At 53.9% G+C, this 19,320-nt stretch overlaps 7 protein-coding genes across 7 annotated transcripts; 4 read left to right on the top strand and 3 right to left on the bottom strand.

Moving 5' to 3' along the window:
* Nucleotides 1-1,860: 1,860 nt before the first annotated feature.
* Nucleotides 1,861-3,716, bottom strand: W97_07288 (uncharacterized protein; the record flags this gene model as incomplete). The annotated part of the gene is made up of 7 exons (XM_007785266.1): nucleotides 1,861-2,056; nucleotides 2,108-2,484; nucleotides 2,556-2,821; nucleotides 2,898-3,166; nucleotides 3,226-3,433; nucleotides 3,519-3,543; nucleotides 3,600-3,716. 7 exons carry the CDS (start codon nucleotides 3,714-3,716, stop codon nucleotides 1,861-1,863), a joined length of 1,458 nt encoding a protein of 485 aa, XP_007783456.1.
* Nucleotides 3,717-4,349: 633 nt separating this feature from the next.
* Nucleotides 4,350-5,535, top strand: W97_07287 (methylisocitrate lyase; the record flags this gene model as incomplete). Its single annotated transcript, XM_007785265.1, has 2 exons — nucleotides 4,350-5,177; nucleotides 5,308-5,535. The coding sequence occupies 2 exons, from the start codon at nucleotides 4,350-4,352 to the stop codon at nucleotides 5,533-5,535; spliced, it is 1,056 nt and encodes a 351-aa protein (XP_007783455.1).
* A 326-nt stretch (nucleotides 5,536-5,861) lies between these two features.
* On the bottom strand, nucleotides 5,862-7,660 carry W97_07286 (uncharacterized protein; the record flags this gene model as incomplete). Its single annotated transcript, XM_007785264.1, has 3 exons — nucleotides 5,862-5,980; nucleotides 6,033-7,335; nucleotides 7,394-7,660. 3 exons carry the CDS (start codon nucleotides 7,658-7,660, stop codon nucleotides 5,862-5,864), a joined length of 1,689 nt encoding a protein of 562 aa, XP_007783454.1.
* A 672-nt stretch (nucleotides 7,661-8,332) lies between these two features.
* W97_07285 (uncharacterized protein) lies at nucleotides 8,333-10,443 on the bottom strand (the record flags this gene model as incomplete). Its single annotated transcript, XM_007785263.1, has 2 exons — nucleotides 8,333-10,310; nucleotides 10,364-10,443. 2 exons carry the CDS (start codon nucleotides 10,441-10,443, stop codon nucleotides 8,333-8,335), a joined length of 2,058 nt encoding a protein of 685 aa, XP_007783453.1.
* A 717-nt stretch (nucleotides 10,444-11,160) lies between these two features.
* W97_07284 (uncharacterized protein) lies at nucleotides 11,161-12,620 on the top strand (the record flags this gene model as incomplete). Its single annotated transcript, XM_007785262.1, has 4 exons — nucleotides 11,161-11,810; nucleotides 11,862-12,213; nucleotides 12,268-12,479; nucleotides 12,509-12,620. 4 exons carry the CDS (start codon nucleotides 11,161-11,163, stop codon nucleotides 12,618-12,620), a joined length of 1,326 nt encoding a protein of 441 aa, XP_007783452.1.
* Nucleotides 12,621-13,342: 722 nt separating this feature from the next.
* Nucleotides 13,343-14,067, top strand: W97_07283 (uncharacterized protein; the record flags this gene model as incomplete). The annotated part of the gene is made up of 3 exons (XM_007785261.1): nucleotides 13,343-13,355; nucleotides 13,469-13,747; nucleotides 13,805-14,067. 3 exons carry the CDS (start codon nucleotides 13,343-13,345, stop codon nucleotides 14,065-14,067), a joined length of 555 nt encoding a protein of 184 aa, XP_007783451.1.
* Nucleotides 14,068-15,591: 1,524 nt separating this feature from the next.
* W97_07282 (uncharacterized protein) lies at nucleotides 15,592-19,112 on the top strand (the record flags this gene model as incomplete). The annotated part of the gene is made up of 8 exons (XM_007785260.1): nucleotides 15,592-15,767; nucleotides 15,819-16,119; nucleotides 16,176-16,362; nucleotides 16,428-16,699; nucleotides 16,752-16,978; nucleotides 17,027-17,132; nucleotides 17,182-17,373; nucleotides 17,430-19,112. 8 exons carry the CDS (start codon nucleotides 15,592-15,594, stop codon nucleotides 19,110-19,112), a joined length of 3,144 nt encoding a protein of 1,047 aa, XP_007783450.1.
* Nucleotides 19,113-19,320: the final 208 nt, after the last annotated feature.

Here is a 19,320-nt window from a genome sequence, read left to right as displayed (position 1 = left end):
GGGATGATATCCTACGGAGATGTCCAGAGCGGTCATTGTGATCCGTAGATTGATTACCGGGGGTTCCAACGTGAGGCTGCCGATGCTACAAATGAATCAGTTATAGTCCTGATACGTAAGCGCTGTTGGTCATAGCATCTGAGATGACCGAAGTCCCCTCGTCCCAATGCCAAGGTATCCAGGTGCGAATTGGATCGTACGAGAGCAGGGAGGTATCACGAGGTCAATCGCAGTTGAACATGATGGAAAGCAGCTAGAAGCCACGCACCACAAAATTAACCGGGATATTGGGTAATCGAAATTTGTTGAAAGGTGAGCGAGATATGGAGTATAAGTAAACAACGTACATGCGGAGGCGTTGGCGGTGGGGGACCCATCTCCATACCTCCGAGCTGCATTCCCACAATCTCTGGGAAGCTTTCCTGTCCCGAAGGCCAGTGCAAAGGCTTTTGCACAGCATGAGACGAACCGTTGCCACCTGAGGAATTATCCTGGTTAACCGGCGGCGCAAACGAGCCTGAATCTTCCGTTGGTGGAGTATTTCCTTTCTGCCTCTTCGCCCAAGCTCTTTCCGCCGTAAAGATGCATTCTCTCAGCTCTCGACGACATTTGATACACGGAGGTCCAGTTGTCCCCTGAACGAGCTCACATTTGGCCTTCCTTTTGCGGCATCCAACGCATGCCTTGTACGCTCGTTGGTATTGTCTCTGTTCATTTTGCTTAGGTCCACTTTTCGCAGTGGAGCTGCTATCAGTTCGTACAGCGGTGCTAGTGTCAGGTGAGTTCGAAGTCATTGCGAAAGGGAAGTTCGTCCGTGCAGGGCTGTCCTGGCGGGCAACGCAGGATATTTGAGGGCGCGGACGGCCGGGGAGTTACGGTTCGCGGCGGAGAAGGGTTGCCGAAAGATGGGACACCTGGGTGACAAAAGTCGCCGGACTCGAAAACGTACGCACTGGTAGGGTACTGCGTTGACTGTCGATTGAAGGCTTCATGGCGAAATATGATAATAGAGTCAAGTCAGGGGGCTATGTGCAAGGCGACGTATATAACCTCATAAGCGTGTTGAAGCCATAACTAGAGGTGAAACGGCTACAGTAAGGATCTTTGTAACATGGTGAATTTGGATAAGTTTCTGCGATTTGAGAGTCCGGCCGTTTTTGTGATCCGCATAGTGGAGACGTACTCCGGCCTAGCCATCCTCAACATCCTCCAACACTACAATGCTGTGTTTGTTGGGCACACTACAATGAGGATGGCATCAGCTTCCGCAGAGAAATCTGATGCTGAGCAGCAGCAGAGCCACTGTGCAGGATGTCCATGTTTGAGCCGATTGCGAAACGATGTCAAGCCAGAGAGTAAACGTACCCAGACCACCTACGGTGCTGGATGGGGCGAAGAAGGGCCACGCGAAAAGCTCGTCGAAGATTCTTGGCTGCTCGACCAGTGTCAGACTCGCGTTACGGCTGGACTCGCGCTCATATCAAGGGTGAGAACGGAGACCGGTTCCAGGTGATAGAAAGCATAAGACGGTCAGCATTTCAGCCCTCTAGTCGACCAATCACTGAAGACATCTTTGATCTATGAACTGTGTCGAGGTCATCCCTTATGGTGTCCACGAGTTGCTTTCAATGCGGTATGCTCAGTAGTATTTGAAATCATGCACGATAATGAGGACCACGAAGACTTGCATGGACGGCTCTCCACTCTGCAGGAGATGCCCAAGACCTAAACGGTAGATAGCAAGACACTCTATCGACACAAGAGTCGAAGCCTGATATATACACAACATAATTGCCCAGCTTTCCTCGTCCGCAGCCAGCAGTCCGTCCTCTCTACCGCCAATCTTATTCCGACGATTAATCAGGTGAAGTATCGGAAGTTCGGGTTGTTATCACCGCCCTGGGTGACATCAATCTGTGCGTCCTCGGGCACCTTTCCATACAGACGGTCCCTCTTCCGGTTCTCGTGTTGTAGTTTGAAGTGTAGGCCAAGGGACAAGATGACGATCAAGCCGGTAAAACCGCAACCCAGAGCGCAGCCTTTCGTGTAGAACGGTCTAGGAGCAATCAGTATCCAAGTCTACTATCTTAGTCGCCAAAGAACGTACCGGTCCGTCGTTGGGAACACGACGCTGCTCACAAACGAAGACATCTGCCCGACTGTCGCTAAAATTGCGAAGCCAGCACCCTTCTTCGAGTCGCCGCCTTGGTTGTTGAGCATCCAGGTAATATTGATCACTAAGGCTGGAAATACTCCGCACGCGGCAAGCCATACTCCGAGGTATCGTACACCAATTTTGGTCGTGTCCTGGACGACAGCCAGTAGGAGGTATCCAACCGTCCCCATGGCTGCGAAACTGGCCACAAAGTAGCCTCGCTTGCCGAGCTTGTCCGACGTGAACGCCACAGCAACACAGAGCAAGAAAGCCACGAAGTATGCCGGCGCTGTCAAGCCCTGAGCATTTATCGAGGAGTATCCCATGCCCTACAAGATCAGACGGTTGTTAGTGTTCCGTCAATGCTATAACAAGCGAGCCTACGACTAAACCGACGTACCTGGACTATGGTAGGCAGAAAGTTTGAAAGTGCTGCGAAGGAGTAATTGCAGCTGAAGTGGATCATTGTGTGGATATACGGTTTGTAATCTGTGAGCCCAGAGAGAAATTGCGCTTTGTTGACTTTCGTTTTAGCTGTCCTATCCACCTGATTCATCCTTTCTACGGCCTCAGTTTGTTCGGCTTCTGTCAAGAACTTGGCTGTGCCCGGAGAGTCGGCTAGGTAAAAGTAAACCACAAACGCGAAAAGGACCGTGGGGGCGCCCTCTGTCGTAATCTGTCAGTATGTACCGGGAAAATGGGCAGAACATTCGCAAGTTGCTCATGGAGCAATCCAACTTACCAATGAGGAAGAGCAACCTCCAAGGTGCGAGCGAATTCTTGATCTGAGTGATGCCATATGCAAGAGAAGATGCAAAGGTGTTGGCAAGTGGAGCCATGCCAAGCAGCAGCGAGACCCGCAGCCCAACCTCGTGTCTCTGGTAGAAGAAAGACAGGAATACAGGGGCGCCGGCTCCGAATGCAGCTTCGAAAATGCCCAGGAAGCAGCGACAGACGACAAGGCCGGCCATGTTATTAACGACACCAGAGCACATAGCAGCGGCACCCCAACTGTTTCACGATTAGCTTACTTGTACCATTTCTGGCCACCGAAATCGAGGCAAACCTACCAGATGCAAAGGACCGCCACATAGATGTGAGCCGGCAAGAGCTTCCACATGAGCGTGGTCCATTCGAAGCACACGTAGCAAATGTAGAATGCGTTCAAAACCCAGCTCCATTGATAGCTGTCAAGGCCAAGGTCGTCCTGCGCTCCGGCTACCCTTGCGTTGCCGATGTTGCCGCGGTCCAGATAGGAGAGAACGTACAAACAGCACACTATGGCATGGAGTTAGTAGTGGTTGAGGAGGACTTGGGTTCTTCGTGGTTCGATGGCTTCTACCCTCGAACAAAAGTCACTGACCTATGGGGAGCACATGCCGATCGAACTACACAGCGCCGTCAATAGGTGGAGCGCCAGGCATCAACAGGATGTGGGAGTTACCTTTCGACGAATGTGGGTCTGGCGGGCTGCAGACACCTGAACGTGGCGGATCTCCTCGTCGGCAAGCTTCTCAGCATAGACAACGTCGCCCTTCTCGAGATTTTCGATGTCGACCATAATGACTAGTGTTGGACGGTGAGTTGATGCTTAAGGGTAAAGTGAATGCGATCTGATATCAGAAAACAAGAGTGAATAGAGTCGAGATATATGATCTTCTGGATTCCAGTTGACCTGACCACTATGATGAAAAACATATCCATGCTCCTGATCGTGTGTTATTAAGTACTACCTACACCTTAGCGTCTTAGCCACTGGAGATGTCCGGAACAGCAAGGCGACGATGCACAGAACGAGCCGCTCCACTTCCCCCAACTTTTCCTAGAGAACCCCGCATTCTAGCCCTGCGCCACCCCGGACGATGGTCCGTAAGACTTGGAGCGTGGTGATCCGAGGACACACGATATCCACGCATGCCTAAGATATCCATAGATACCCGGCATTTTCCTCTCCTGAACCATGTATGCACCCTCATGTTTACTAACATCCTGCGCTTTCCGAAAATTCAGTGGAACAGATGAGAACTCGGAAATTGATTCCCACAATGCTTACAATGCTCAGACTGGTCTGAGTAATATAAGTAGGCAAGTGCAGCGCCGCCATTGAGCTCTTGCCATCAATCATACCTTCACCAAATCCGAGTTCCAACAATCACTTCACCATTATCCTACAGCAGACCCCAAAACCATCACCATGTCCAAGTCAATCGTTAACACCGTCGAGTACCCCTTTAAGTTTGACCAGCCCATCGTAACAAAACCGGGCAAGAAAGGCCAAACACAAGATGTTTCCGCGACAATCAAGAACGTCCGCGGCAAGATTCCTTCCCTACAAGCCTCGCGTCTTCGCACCATGATGCTAGAGGCCCATGCCGACCCCACCAAAATCCTCGCCCACTGCTGCTCCTACGATGGCCTCTCCTCGCGGCTAGTCGAGGAAGCCGGCTTCCCAATGGTCTTCCTGGCCGGCTACCCCTGCGCAAGCGCCTACGGTCTGCCGGACACGGGATACATCGCCATGGCGGAGATGTGCGACAAGATCCAAGAGGCGGTCCGGCAGGTGTCGATCCCGGTGTTCGCTGATGGTGATACCGGATACGGGAGCCCGATGAACGTCAAGAGGACCGTGGAGTCTTACGCCGATGCTGGCGCCGCGGGCGTCATGATTGAGGACCAGACTTGGCCGAAACGGTGTGGCCACACAAAGGGCAAGGCCGTAGTATCCAGAGGAGAGGCGTATGCGAGGATCCAGGCTGCGTGCGATGCCAGAGACGAGGGCAAGGATATCTTCGTTCTAGCGAGGACCGATTCGCTGATCCATGGTTGGGAGGAAGCCTTGACGAGGGCGAAGGAGTTCAAGCGGATCGGCGTGGACGCCGTGTTCGTCGAGGCGCTTCCGGACCGCGAATCTATGAGGAAATGCGTGGAGGAGCTTGATATGCCGACCTTTGCCAATATTATTGAGGGCGGAAAGACGGAGAACTTGTCAGCCAAAGACCTTGCAGAGCTTGGCTTTAGTGCAGTACGTACCAAACCCCCCCCCCCCCCCCCCCCCCCCCCCCCCCCCCCCCCCCCCCCCCCCCCCCCCCCCCCCCCCCCCAAAAGAATCCCCCTCATTCCCCTCAACAATTTACCTGGCTAACTTCCCGAAGGTAGCCTACCCGTGGTCCCTTGTAGCCGCCAAATTGAAGAGTATCCGGGAGGCACTCGAGGCGCTGAAGAAGAGCATGACTGAGGGCGCACCCCCCATGATTCTGTCGTATTCGGAGGTATGCGAAGGCGTAGGCTTCAACAAGTACTGGGAGAGGGAAGAGAAGTACAAGTTCGACAACGACGGTCTGATCAACGGGCATGCCAATGGCACGAACGGATCTTCTTAAGCTGGCGCGCTGGGCATTGAGGCGGAGATCTACTTGGTTTGTTGAATGTATTAGACTGAGAATTGCGAACGTGAAGGAACAGCGGTCATATTGTGGTGTGTCTATAGAAGGACTTTACCGCGGTTTGAGATCGAGGGCAGAGAAGGACTGGGAAAGCAGAAAATGTTTTAACATGTTGAAGCACTCATGTGTCTATCAATTCAAACTTCGTAACCTACTGAATGCTTCGGTTCTCTAGAGTCTGAGATCTGATTGCTAACCACATATTTTGGCATTGGTGGTCACACAACATGACCCGTACCGCTTGCAGTTCTCTTGCAGATACATTACTTGCCGCACAGGGCGTCGCCGAGATACTCTGCGATTGCTAGCATCTTCTCTTCCTGCAAGCGCCTGCCCACAAGTTGCACAGAAACATGGGAACCGTCGTAGATCTCCGGATCGTCTAGAAAAAGGTCAGTCTTACAACACTGTCAAGTACGGCCTCTGCCACCCACAGTTCTCCTGAGTAGCCTTGTCAATGTCGTTCATCGGCTGATAATCCGTATCAATCTTGTCGACATTCTTGTCGGCCAAGGTCACTGGCACAACGACAGATGTGTAGTCCAGAAGATTGACCCATACGGTGTACCCGTAGTAGTTGTATTTCTCCCTTCGCGCTGCGGGAAATGGGGCAACTGGCGAGATCATTGCATCAACCGGCCGGCCAGTGCTGGTAAGGTCCTTCGTGCTGTTCCAATACTCCATGTACTCCTTCTGAAGCTCGCGCTTTGCAACATTTACCGCAGCGATGTCGCTCGCTTTCGCCTGCTCGAACGGCTTGTCGCCAAAGGCACCGCCTATCTGCTTGCTTACGGGCTCGCCGGAAAGGTTGAATGCTCCGATGATATCGGTTCCGCCGTCGAAGAACCAAGTTTTGAGGGCGAGATCATTGATCGGCTTGTGGGATGGGGCCTTCCATTCAATGATCTCATGGCCGAGTCCTTCAAGGGTTTTCACCACCATCTCCATTGCTCTACGCACAGGCGGTTGCGGCGCTACCGCTCCATCGTTCTTCAAGACGCCGAACGCGAGCTTGCCACCCTTGCCAGCCGGCCCGATCAAGTCCAGAATCTGCTTCTCCTGCTCGTCTCGCCATGGCAGCTCGTTGACCAACGGATCGTGCAACCATGGCTCCTGGCTTAGGAGCGACTTGATCATCAGCCGCAGCGATGGCACAGTTGTCGCTAGCGGACCAACAACAGAGAGTACGGTGCCTTGTCCGTCCATCGAGTTGGCCATGCCCTCGTACGGCAATCTCCCAGTTGACGGCCGGATACCATACAGGCCGTTGAAGGCGCTTGGGATTCGGATAGACCCTCCAATATCCGTACCGAGTCCGATTGGCGAGCCTTTGAGACCGATCAAAGCACCTTCGCCGCCGGAGCTGCCGCCAGCGCTCAGATTCCTGTTCTTAGGATTCAAAGTATAGCCGATGATGTTGTTGACCGTCTCGCCCGCCATCAGCGTATGTGGCACACTCGTCTTGCAATACAGTATAGCGCCGAGTTCCCGTAGCTCTCGGACCATTTCGCTTTCGAAGACTTTCTCCTTGCCGGTATCTTTCTTGCCCTGAAAGGTGCCGATCCAACCAACGTAGCCCATTGTCGTCTCGACGCCCTTGACGTGGAACTGGTCCTTCAGGCTGACAGGAACGCCGTGAAGCGGGCCCAGGGGGCGGTTGTATTGGGCGTAGAAGTCATCGAGCTGCTTTGCATCCTCGATTGCGGCATCGAAGAAGATCTCGTGGAGACAGTTAAGCTGTATGTGTCTGCATCAGTATGCTGGCTTGCACAGACTGCCGGACAAGCGGACGCACCAATTGATGCGCGATGGCAGCTCTATGGCAGAAGGCCTTGGTTACTTCCACAGCAGTCCAATCTCCGGCTGTCGTCTTCGCCGCAATGCCGACAGCATCCGTCTCGGTAATCTCAACTTCTCGTTCGCTAAGGAACTGCTGGACGTATTTGCCGGTAACGTCTCGCTGCTCTTCGACACTGGGTATGTGCTCGAGTCTCCATCCTTGAGGGATGAGGGTGTTCACGGCGTCGCGCTTGTCTTGCGCAAGCTGTTCCCAACCTGCCATGTTTGATAAGCGCAAGGTCGTTAATTTGGGAGGTTTCGAAGTTTGACAGCGGGGTTTCAAGGCAAAGAAGCTTACAAGAGTAATGAGGCCTCGGTCTACCGGCTTTACTGCTGGTGGTAGACTATAGACTATGACACTAATCGAGTGCCGGCAGAGGAGAGAGGGGTGCTTGATAGTGATCCGGAGGTCTTATCGATAGTGGCCATGGTCCCACCTGCCCGATGTAGAAGATCTATTTTGGGATGTGACTTTGGTCAGGGGTGAGAAGTGTGCATTGGAGCTACCTAAAGTACGGTACATGCGGTGGCACGAGCCTAGCACAACAACGAGGTCTTGTAATACTCCAGAAAGAAAATATTGACCAAAGCGCGTCGTGAAGGGGTATCGCAAAGGATGTGTAGCCAAACATGGCGCCAGGGCGCCGAGATATGGACGTGCATGCGGAGATATCGCTATCAAGGATCGCTGCTTGGAAGATGGTAGAGCTGGGGGTCAGGATCCGGTAAATCGAGAAGCCATTGAGGAACATGTGCGTCTCGGCTTCTCCGTAGAATGTCCCGTACCCAGGCCACTTCATCTGTTATCTGACGGACGTTGTAATCTCTCAGAATTCCACTAGGTCTACAGAGCTTCGTTATGGCTCGCTTGTGGACTTCGGTACCTGTACGTGCGTTACTGTGTTAGCTGCTGCGGCTTCTGTCTTGAATGGAACAGGGAGAACACAGTACCTTTGCATGTCTTCGAAACCTTCTCAAGCTCTTCCATCAGCGCGTCGATATGCTCGTCGGGCCACTCCTGACAAGCCTCCGGGTTGTAGAGTGGACGTTCGTCAGTGTGTCTAGCAGAAAACATGTCTTCCCGCTCGAACGGCTCGCCGTTGGCATCAATACCCCAATCGGTAACCTCCCGGTCATACTTCACAAGATGATAGCTTCGACAGCGTCGCGGATCTGTTTCCAGGAGCAACCGCGTAATGATGAGTTCGTCCCATTGCGCTTCCTGTTCAGCAAGGCGCCTGTCTTCTTCCTCCTCTAGGGCCTCTTGCTCTTCTCGCCGTCGCATCTGCTCCTGCTTGAGCGCTTGACGCTTGCGCCTTCTTGCTTCTTCCTCGCGTTTTTGCTGGTACTTTGAGAAGGCTTCGCTGACCTTCCGCACGGGTACGACGATACCATTACGCACAGACCTAACAACACAGTAGTCATTGTGAGGCTTGGATTTCCATTCTTTGGCCCGTAAGTCGAGATCCCCAATGAGATCCAGAAGACAGACGATCTCCTCCAAAGCTGGCGCAGGTAGTGCTCCGCTTCCACTGCTGATTGTGGAAACATGTACGTGGGACAGTATCGCCCTCCGCAGCAGGCTGACCAAGACGTGAAATATTAGGGCGTATACATCGAGAACAAGGTCGTCCGAGTCCTCTTCAGTAGTGTCCGCATTCAGTGCTTCAGTGTGCATGTATACCTCGCCCACCGCCTCATCAAGCCTGCTGCGCAACTTCCCGTTGCCACTTTCTGTCTGTGCAAGCTTTACGTAGCAGTCTTTCGCTTTCTGACAAGCAGCTGCAACCGCTTCGCCAGTTTCGGTGAGCAAGTCAAAGTGATGCCGATGGTTCTTGCCGTCTCGCTTCTGAACCCCGATGGCCTTGAGTCCCTCAAAGATCTCCATCAATGTATCTTTCTGCCCCAAAACTTGTTTATCTTCAACAGTGTGTTCGAACTCATCGTTCCCTAGACGGTCCTCTTCGCGCAGTCTCTTACTGAGATACCTACTGCTATCCTGAGTAGGCTTGGTTTTTTGATTTTGGCCTCGATCTTTAGGAGATTCGGCCTGGCGTTGTTGCTGCTGCCGAACAGCTTCGGCGCTCTGATTCTGTGGAGAAGGCAACCATGCATCATCGTGCGGATCGCTTCGCGGACTTGCTCCCGCAATGGCTTGCTTGGATTTATTGGGTTCCTCGGCAGCTGATCGCAAAACTTCCTTCGTAACTATAACCTGCGGCGACTGACGATGTGCGGGTCTTCCGCTAACGTCCACCGGCATCGCTGGCTGAGCGCTCTCAAGGACATCTTGTGGGCCATCCCGCTCAGGTTCTTCCGCGTGGACGTTAGCCGCGTCCTCTGTGCTCTCTTGCATGGTGGCGCCTCTCATGTCAGCTAGCTGAGATATTCTCTTCGGCCGGCCTCGTTTGCGGATTTTCGGAGTAACTTGGTCCGGCACAGCGTGGGTTGGCTCTTGCGGACCTTGGCCCTCCTTTCGACCATTTTGCGGATGCTTTAGATAGTTATGCTGACCTGGCCGGGCGTGTTTTGTTCCCTGCTGCAATTCTCCGTTGTCAGGTTCTGCTACTGCGTCCTTTGCAGTACTCTTCGTCATTCTGCGGGTGCCAGCGTTCATTGCCACGGCATTGTTCTTGCTAGATGCCATACCCGCTGTTTGGCGCGTCCTGCGGCCAGCAGTCTCCTTTGGCAGATTCACATCGCCAGCGTTATCCTTTCGCATGCGTTTTGGAGAGATAGGAGTAGGTACTTCTTCTTGGTCGCCCTGTCGAGTTCGCTTTCGCGCCTCGGGACCCTTAAAGCCTGAGCTACGGACAGCCTGAGCAGACTGCGGAGGCTTCTGCGGTGACTCAATTACATCATAGATATCCAGTCTGGCTTTGTCACGCGGCGCCTGCCTCAGAGGCAGAATCCCCTTCCCACTGACTTGAGGTTGCTGCGCACTATGGGTGTTGTAAGCGCCCGCGATTCGCTTCGGGAGTTTCCCACTTGCGGTAGGGTGGACATTTGCGGAAGGTAAAGGCGCTCTAGATACGATTGAGGGCAGCTTGTTATGGTCTGACTCTCGCCGTCTCTGGCGTGTGCTGACAGCGCTTGGTGCATTTACCAGTGATGCCGACTCTGCTGCAGTTCGGCGGTCAACAGGACGGGGCGAAGAATGCGGGAATGGGTCTCGGGCGGCAGCTTGAACGACATCTCTAGCGTCTTCTTTAGATAAAGCTGCTCCCATCTTCCGATGCTCTTGAATGAGTTGCACTGACGGCAGATCTTGTGGACTTATGCCGTTGAATTGAGAGCTGTAAGGATCATCTGGTACACCGAATCAGGCATTGACAAATGGCCTGAGACAAACACGTTCTTACCTGATACTGAGTCGGGAAAGTCGCTGCCCAAGTGCTGGACAACGGCGGTATTCCCATCGCTTTCATCGTCGCTCGCGTCACTCGGCTGCGACGACGGCAAGGGCTCTCCATCCGAGGACTCTTCGCGTGCATTGCGTCGCGCCATATCCTATAATTCAGGCAGTGTAGGACTAACTTGGTTGCGCCCCGAGTAATGTAGGAAAAAGATGGTCATGAATGTCATGCCGCCGTAGTGCTCGTGTTTACTCTCCTCAGGCAGAGCTCTTAGCGTGCGGAAACGCGCCATCACGTGATAAACACAATACCAGCGACAGCAACTTCCGCACGGAGTGCAATAACACCTTCAGCACGGTACATAATCATGGCGGGTTCTCGGACGCAAAACTGGCAGTCATTGGGAGTTCTGGACTCTACTACAGATCACGAATTCGCTATTCCGGTGAAACGCATCAATGATGGAGACGATGTCTCCTTCTTCCTTACCTCAAAAGCATACAAAGACATTATGACCTTCCTGCTTCAGCTCAATGCGTCCATGTTCCCTCGAAAAAGCAAAGTCGAAGAATCTCAAGCCGATCTCCTACAAACATGGGAACTTGGAAGCCCGGATATAGAGTTCTCGTCTACTGTCATGAAGCTTGGAGAGCTCATGGTGAAGTTGTCGGAGTTCATTGAAGAGGCACCTCCGGATACTGGACCACGCAGATTTGGAAATGTCAGCTTTAGGAAGTGGTATGAGCTCGTCAACAGCCGTACATCAGCGCTTTTAGACGACTATCTCCCTCCCAAGGTTTTGCAGCGGCACTCGAACTCACCCGATGGTGTCACGGCGAAAGAGGAAATCCAAGCATATCTACTAGGTAGCTTCGGTAGCGCGCAACGCCTGGACTACGGCACCGGTCATGAGCTCAGCTTCCTTGCTTTCCTGGGTTGCATATGGAAGCTAGGTGGCTTCGCCAACGCTGAACCTGGTGTCGAAGAGCGCGGTATTGTACTTGGGATCATAGAACCGTATGCGCTCAGTCTGTTATCCGTCGGACCATTTTCCTGATAGAGTTTCAGGTATCTCCAACTGGTACGACGTTTGATACTGACATATACCCTCGAGCCTGCGGGATCTCACGGTGTCTGGGGCTTGGACGACCACTCGTTCTTACCTTACATATTTGGATCAGCACAGCTTTCTCCAGCTATCAGCAATGTAGCTGACATACCAACCGAAGGCTCTCTACCCAGTGCGCCAGAACCTGGCGACGTCGCTAAAGTTGCTGCGGTGGAGCGGGAGCGAGGCACGAACATGTACTTTAGCGCAATCGGGTTCATCTACGATGTTAAAAAGGGTCCTTTTTGGGAACACAGCCCTATTCTGTTTGATGTGTCAGGAGTCAAGGCGGGATGGGCGAAGATCAACAAGGTAAAATGCAGTCCAAATCCGCATCGCCGAAAGCCGCTAACGGTCCGTCTTCAGGGAATGCTCAAGATGTACAACGCCGAGGTACTGTCAAAATTCCCGGTAGTCCAGCATTTCCCCTTCGGCTCGCTCTTTCTTTGGGAGAAAGATCCCACAGCCGTCGCCGCGCCATCCTCAGTACACACATCGAGCCACCCCGCAAAGCCAACGGGCCAGATGAATGCTGCTATTCTAAGAGACCCGATGCAAGAAGGCACTAGAGCGCCATGGTCATCTGGCTCGAGTGCTGGTACTGCAGCCCCGTGGGCATCAAGCCAATCTACAAGTGCATTAAGACCAGGAGCTGGTGGGCAGCCTGCGACGATGGCGCCATGGGCTCGGCCACCTGGTTCGAGCCAGCAATCTGTTGACCAGACCGGATCGCTGCCAACGCGAGCACCATGGGCGCACAGGAATCCTCCTCGGTAGCAGGCTCAAACAGATCTGCCCTTCTTCTGCCAGTACAGGAGTAAAGGTTGACCCCAACAAGCGTGTTCATTTGCGTATGTAATAGGTGATGGCCAAGCGTTCGGGATTTTTAGATATAGAGTTCTCAATACTGGCGTACCAATATGTCGATTCATTGCCCTTGCAGCCGCAAGGCAGACTCCAGTGGATGTGTTCTCCGGAATTCAACCTCGGTGATCCAGTATAGCGCATGTTGTATTACTCACGCCACCACTGCGGAGCATTTCTGTTGCAGAATGGGTTTCTAAGGAGCATAGCCACCTCGTATCAATAGAAGTATATTCTAGGTTCTGAAAACGAATCGAAGCACAGCATGATGGGAACCTAAGTGAGAATGGAGTTTTATGCACCGTTGCCCGAGCCTCCCGAGCATTCCGAGATGTCAGCCAAAAATAGCCTGAAACGTGACGCGTTATTTAGGGGTCCAGTTGTGAGACAGCTCTGACAGCTCTAGCAGCGCAGCTCCTCATTTGCGTGAAGCAACATCTTCCTCGACGCTGACATTCATCCTCGACTCCTGCCCGTTTTGTAGCTTGATCAGGGTTCCACTGAGGCCTAAATTGACAGATTCACTTTCTACTCTTTCCTGACTACAGCGTGCACCCCGCTTACTCTTCCCGACATCATGCCTGGAGTCCGTGAGTGTCCCCTCTGCTGCATCAGGTCCTCTCCGCAGGCTCAGCCGACTGTATCCTCAACTCGAAATCACCTATCCAATCCCTGGCAAAGTACTAACGCCGTACCCGCACAGCCCCAGATGCGTTCGACCAGGTCAAGAAGGCCTTCAAGGGCATGTTCAGCAGAAGGAAGAGCAGGCAGGCCGCTGAACAGCAATCCGCTGAACAGCAACCCACTGCTACGACGTACAACGATCCGCCCGCCCCAACCACACCTCCGGCACCAGCACCAGCCCAAGCTCCAACTCCGGCTCCAGCCGCTGAGAGCTCGAATAGACCTGCATCTCCAGCGCCTGCAGAGCCAGCGCCGTCGTCTGGCGCTGCGGCTGAAAGCTATGAACCGGCGGCTCCATGTAAGCTTCCCTGCACACGTGTATGCTCTTGGAACACCCACTGACACTGCACTGCAGTGGCTCCGGTAGCGGATCCAGCCGTCGCATCCGCTGCACCTACAACAGCTTCAAAGGCTGCGCCCCCAGCTTCGGCTCCTACATCCGCACTCGACGGCAGCTCAGACAACAGACCTACCGAGACGGAAGCTCAGCCAACGGGAGAGGCACCTCTACTCGCACCGTCATCCCGTGATCCGGCCCCGGGTATGTCCGCTACCTCCGGCCCGCTGGACGACAACCCGGCCTATACGGCAACCGGTCCTGGGAGGACCGGCCAGTAGGGCTGCAAGCGGCGTTGTTCGCTTGCGGAGTGATTGAGATGCTCTTATCCGTGAGCGAGGAGCTTAGGCGGAACTGGGATTAGCAAAGAAGGTCCGGAACTTGGGCTGAAGCGAAAAAATAAGATCCAAAGTCTAGCTGAAACAGATTGAAACGGCAAGGTCGATTCTGCAAGCGGATGAAATTCTCCTTTTGGTATTGAGGCCAACGGAATGGCCTTCAGTATCTCACAATTCTCGTTCTCGCTCAGTTTTTTGCGCACGGGCTCGCCGGAGACTCACAAGGAAAGAGGGCTATATTAAGGCTTCTTGTGCCCAGCGCAGAACGCACAGAAACGATGAATGGGAACAAGTTGAGCTTGTCAAGGTACACGAACCCTATGGTCTTGTTGTAGGCGGCATGTCCAAATGGTCAAAACGGCTGTCACCCACCGACATGATGCTCGTCGCTAAGGCTTGCTTATACTGGTTGTTCGTCGCATCGTCATCGATTCGCGTTCTGGGTTTCCCTTTCTTATGTGGTGTTTTCACTGCAGCCCGATTATCTCTGCATTTCATTATCAAGCGTTGTGATTTTAGTCCAGCCTCCAATGGCAACAGTACCCCTATACCCCTATTGTATGTACTATGATATCCCTGCTATGTAGCTTTCCGCCTGTTCGGTAAGTAGACAATCCTCAATTGTCTGACATGATGCGCAACATTGCTACCCGTCATCGTCACGTTTGAAACATACTCCGCTTAGTATAGCGGTGCTCGGCGCTGCGTCGACCTGATAGGTCAGACAATGCATACGAAAACTGCCAGACCGCCTGCACGCTGAGCCCGATACCATGCACATGGGAGCACGGCGTCACGTTGCGGTCAAGACCAAGACCCTTGATCCCATATGCAGGTCCGGGGATTAGCCATGAGCTCTGCTTGAGAGTCTTCCTTCGAGGGCTCGTAGCACGTCAGCACTAGACCGTTCTGCCCTATAAGGCCGATGCAATGAACCTCGGAGCAGGAATAGATGTGGACGAGACACAGAAATGTGCACAAGCGTGCAGCCGGATGAGCAAAGCATCGGTGAGGCCGCCCTTCCCTCAAGCACCCCGTACGTACCGTTTGCCTACTGACGGAGGCAGTGTCTGCAATACTGCAGGCAAGTAGTCTCCGTGCCTGCGCAGTTGTCACCACGAAGCCGTTGATGTGCCGGGACCAACGGCTCGCTCGGCTCGGTGAAGCTGAAAAGCCACCCGTTTGTGCCGTCCAAGCTCTCCATCACGGTGCAGCGGCAGCTCCGAGGATGGCTAAAGGTGCCGCTGACCTGGCCCCCACCTTCTGGAAATAAACGCGACGGGGGCATGAGCTCCCGCCATGGTTGGAGCTCACAGCCGCACAAGGCGCACGATGCAGGGCTTCCTGCTCTCTGGAAACATCTGTTAAAACCGCTTCCATCCGTCAATGCTATGGAGGACTCCAGAGCTTCGAATACCCATTGTCGCACTGTTGTATCTCCTATCTCTACCAATTCGCGCCTAGATAATGGCCTCGAACGACGACATCGTTGACCCGATAATGGACGACAACCGGGACCGCTCGCGGTCTGACTCAATCATTGTTATCAGAAGAAACACATCTTCGCCGCCGCCGAAGCGCAAGGTGAAGAAGCAGGCGCCTCAGAAAAGTGTCGACGAATTTTGGAACAAGTTCACCTCCAAGTAAGACATCATCTAAGACTTTATCTAAGACATTATTGACGTATGGAAAAGGCACCCCGGCAAGGCGTTTACCATCCTTCCCGACAACCTTTACGCAAAGCGCGCAGCTGCGCATGCGCCGAAGGGCGTCGTACCCGGCCAGAACGCCGTTGCTTCCTACGCTGAAGCTGTAGAGAGCTGCAAGTCCAAGGTCGCAAAGATTGTCAAAGAGTGCCGGCGCATCAACCAGAAGTACCGAGACCCTCACTTCGATATCGAGACGGACTTTAAGCGCGTGTATCCTCCGGATTGCTTGACAACTTTGGACGAGACGGGGACACGGTTGTTTCCCGGTTCTGTGAAAAGAGTCGAGGTATGATATTCGCAGAGAGCATTGCCCTGCACGAACAGCCAGCTAATTGGCTTCAGGACGTCTTCGAAGATCCCGCGTTTTTCCTAGAAGGCGCAACGGCCAATGATGTTCGGCAAGGGAACGATGGTGATTGCTGGTTCATGTCTGCGCTCTGCACGCTGAGCAACAAGGAAGGACTCATTGAGAAGGTCTGTGTAGCGCGTGACGAGCAAGTGGGTGTCTATGGCTTCGTCTTCCACAGAGGTAAGTCAAGCTCATTCGTCCGCCCGGAACAGCGCTTTGGCGTGCACTTTCGCTGATCTGTGTAGATGGAGAGTGGATATCGGAGGTCATCGACGACAAGCTTTACCTGATAAAGAAGGATTTCGACGACTCGGACATCGATCGATACCAGTTCCTCGAGCTGCATAACCGCAAAGCTCCGGACGAGGAGTACCGCACAGTGTTTCAGACCGGGTCACAAGCGCTGTACTTTGCACAATGCAGCGATCCCAATGAGACCTGGCTGCCGCTCCTTGAGAAGGCGTATGCGAAGGCTCATGGAGATTACTCGTCCATTAATGGGGGCTTCGTTGGGTCAGTGACACTAATGAGCTATAGTATTAAAGCTCCCGCTGACTTGTAGCAGTGAGGGCATCGAAGATCTCACCGGCGGGGTAACAACCGAAGTGTTCGCAACCGATATCTTAGACAAGGACAAGTTTTGGAAAGAAGAGCTCATGAATGTAAACAAGCAGTTCCTGTTCGGCTGTGGGCAGATGGGCGGTCTATACGGACAAAGGAGAGGCATACAAGAGAAGCACGCATATTCTATCATGGAGGCAAGGGAGGTTGGCGGTGTGCGGCTACTCAAGTTGAGGTGTGTACACGGCACTTTGAAGGAGACATTCAAGCTCACGTAACACAGGAACCCATGGGGCAAGACTGAGTGGACGGGTGCTTGGAGTGATGGCTCAGAGCAATGGACGCCAGAGTGGATGACAGAGTTGGACCATAGGTTTGGTGATGATGGGGTAAGTCCGATACATCATTCTTCGTCTGTGGAAGCTAACCTTCGGGCAGGTCTTCTGGATTTCCTACAAAGACCTCCTCCGCAACTACCAGCACTTCGATCGTACGCGCCTGTTCGGCGAAGAATGGACCGTAACGCAGCAGTGGACAAGCCTGAATGTGCCGTGGTCTGTCGACTACCTAGACACGAAATTCAAAATCAGCCTTGACAAGCCTGGCCCAGCTGTCATCGTGCTCGCGCAGGTAAGGCCTTATCATTACATGCACTGGTCGAGTGAACCATACTGACCAGCACGTAGCTCGATGACAGGTACTTCCGGGGTCTGGAAGGCCAGTACGAGTTCCATCTTGCGTTCCGCCTGCACAAAGACGACGAAGAAGACTACATTGTCCGCAGCAGCGGGCCGTACTACATGAAACGCTCGGTCAGCACGGAGCTAGATCTCAAGGCTGGCAATTACACCGTCTTGCTCAAGATCACTGCCGTCAGAGATTCGAACGCCAGGGCGGCTGAAGAAGTCATCCGCGATACCTGCAACAACCGACGGGCGAAGCTACTTGCTACCGGCTTGAGTTACGATCTAGCGCACGCTAAGGGCCAATTCAAAGAGTCGGAGTCGGAGAAGGCCACGCGGGAGAAGAAAGAGGAAAGAGCGGAAAGGAAAGATCAGGCGAAGAAGAGGCATGATGCATTTCGCAAGATCCGTCAGAAAGAGAAACTGCGCAGGAAGAGAAAAGAAGCGAAGGTAGCAGAAAGGAAGGCAGCCAAGCTAGCTGAGAGGAAAGAGCATACGCCCGCCGCGACCGAGGTCGAAATCATCTCAACCAGGCTTCAGGAGATCATAGTCGAAGATCCCATCCACGAAGCGGGTCTCGGCATCCACGTCCACAGCGAAGACGAAGCCAGGGCAACAATTGCCTCGCCGCCCCTGAAACCCACCATCAACGGCCCTGCTGACTATCCAGGCGGTAACGGCATCTCCGCAGGCCGCAAAGGGTCTCATGCCGGTCACTCGCGAACCGGATCTGAAATTATAGAAGCGCATCACCACAGACCTGAAACCCCGCCTCTCCGCCCCGACACGCCTGGCGGCGGCTTCCGAGGCCGTGGAGGCTATAACACCGGTCGCGGTGGTTATAATGAAGCGCAGGCCGGCGCCAGCGCTTTGCCTCCTGAAGCCCACCACCGGCCCGGTACCCCAAGCGTCGTCCCACATGAACAGAACAACAGACCAGGCACGCCGTCCAGCGCCGGCTTTACCGGCCGAGGCGGCTACAACGAGGTTCAAGGGCGCGGCGGTTACAACGAGGGGCGCGGCGGCTACAACGAGGAAGACGATCGGCCCGGAACACCACGCCAACGTCCCTCATCCCGCGCCGCCTCGCCAGCCACAGGCCGCCGTAATGCATCCCGCTCGCCTGCGCCGTCTCGCCGTGGTACGCTCACGCCGCTGCCGGGCATCCGCGTCACGGATGGGGAAGCGGTCAGCGTGGCGTCCGTCAAGCATGAGCGTGCCCACAGCTCCACCGACGACTCCGTCGACGTCGACAACGACGCTGAGATCAGCGACGGCGATCTGAGCTGGGACTCCGAGCTCGACTTCACGGACTCGGAGATGGAGGAGCTAGAGGCGGAGTTGCGGGCTCCGCTTCCTGGTGTGGGTGCTGGGTTGCCGCGGCCGGTGATCGGTAGGCGGTGGAGGGAGCCGGAGCCGGAGGAAAGTGAAGATGAGGTCGAGAGGGATCCGTGGAATGCGGTCTGTGTGGTTGGACTGAGGGTGTATAGCAAGGATACCCAGGTTAAGATCGAGGTTGTGAAGCCGAAAGAGAAGGCGGTGGAGAGTAAGACGCTGGATGTGGATGATAGGGAGGCGGACGCTACGAGAGGGCTTGGGATGGAGGAGACGAGAGATGGGGCTGAAGAGGAAGAGAAGGTGCTGGGGAGTGCGCCCGCTAATGTTGAGGAAAATAGGCAGGGGTAATGTGGGTGGCGAGATCTTGAAGTTGTTCGTCGCAGAATGTTTTGGATACCATCCTCCGCTTTATAGCTACAATAATTTTCCCGTAGAAACGATGCCAACTCTTGCTTCTACTGTAGTGCCTCACCGTCTCCCATTCTAGATGCTTAGCCGTTGGTGTTAGGTGCACTGGAACGGCCAACCTCTGGCTACTGATCATCAGTACTGTAAG

This window comes from Coniosporium apollinis, assembly GCF_000281105.1.
Source record: "Coniosporium apollinis CBS 100218 chromosome Unknown supercont1.40, whole genome shotgun sequence".
NCBI lineage: Eukaryota > Fungi > Ascomycota > Dothideomycetes > Coniosporium > Coniosporium apollinis.
The sequence above is the reverse complement of the archived record's forward strand: the minus strand, read 5'-3'. Positions and strand labels throughout refer to the sequence as shown.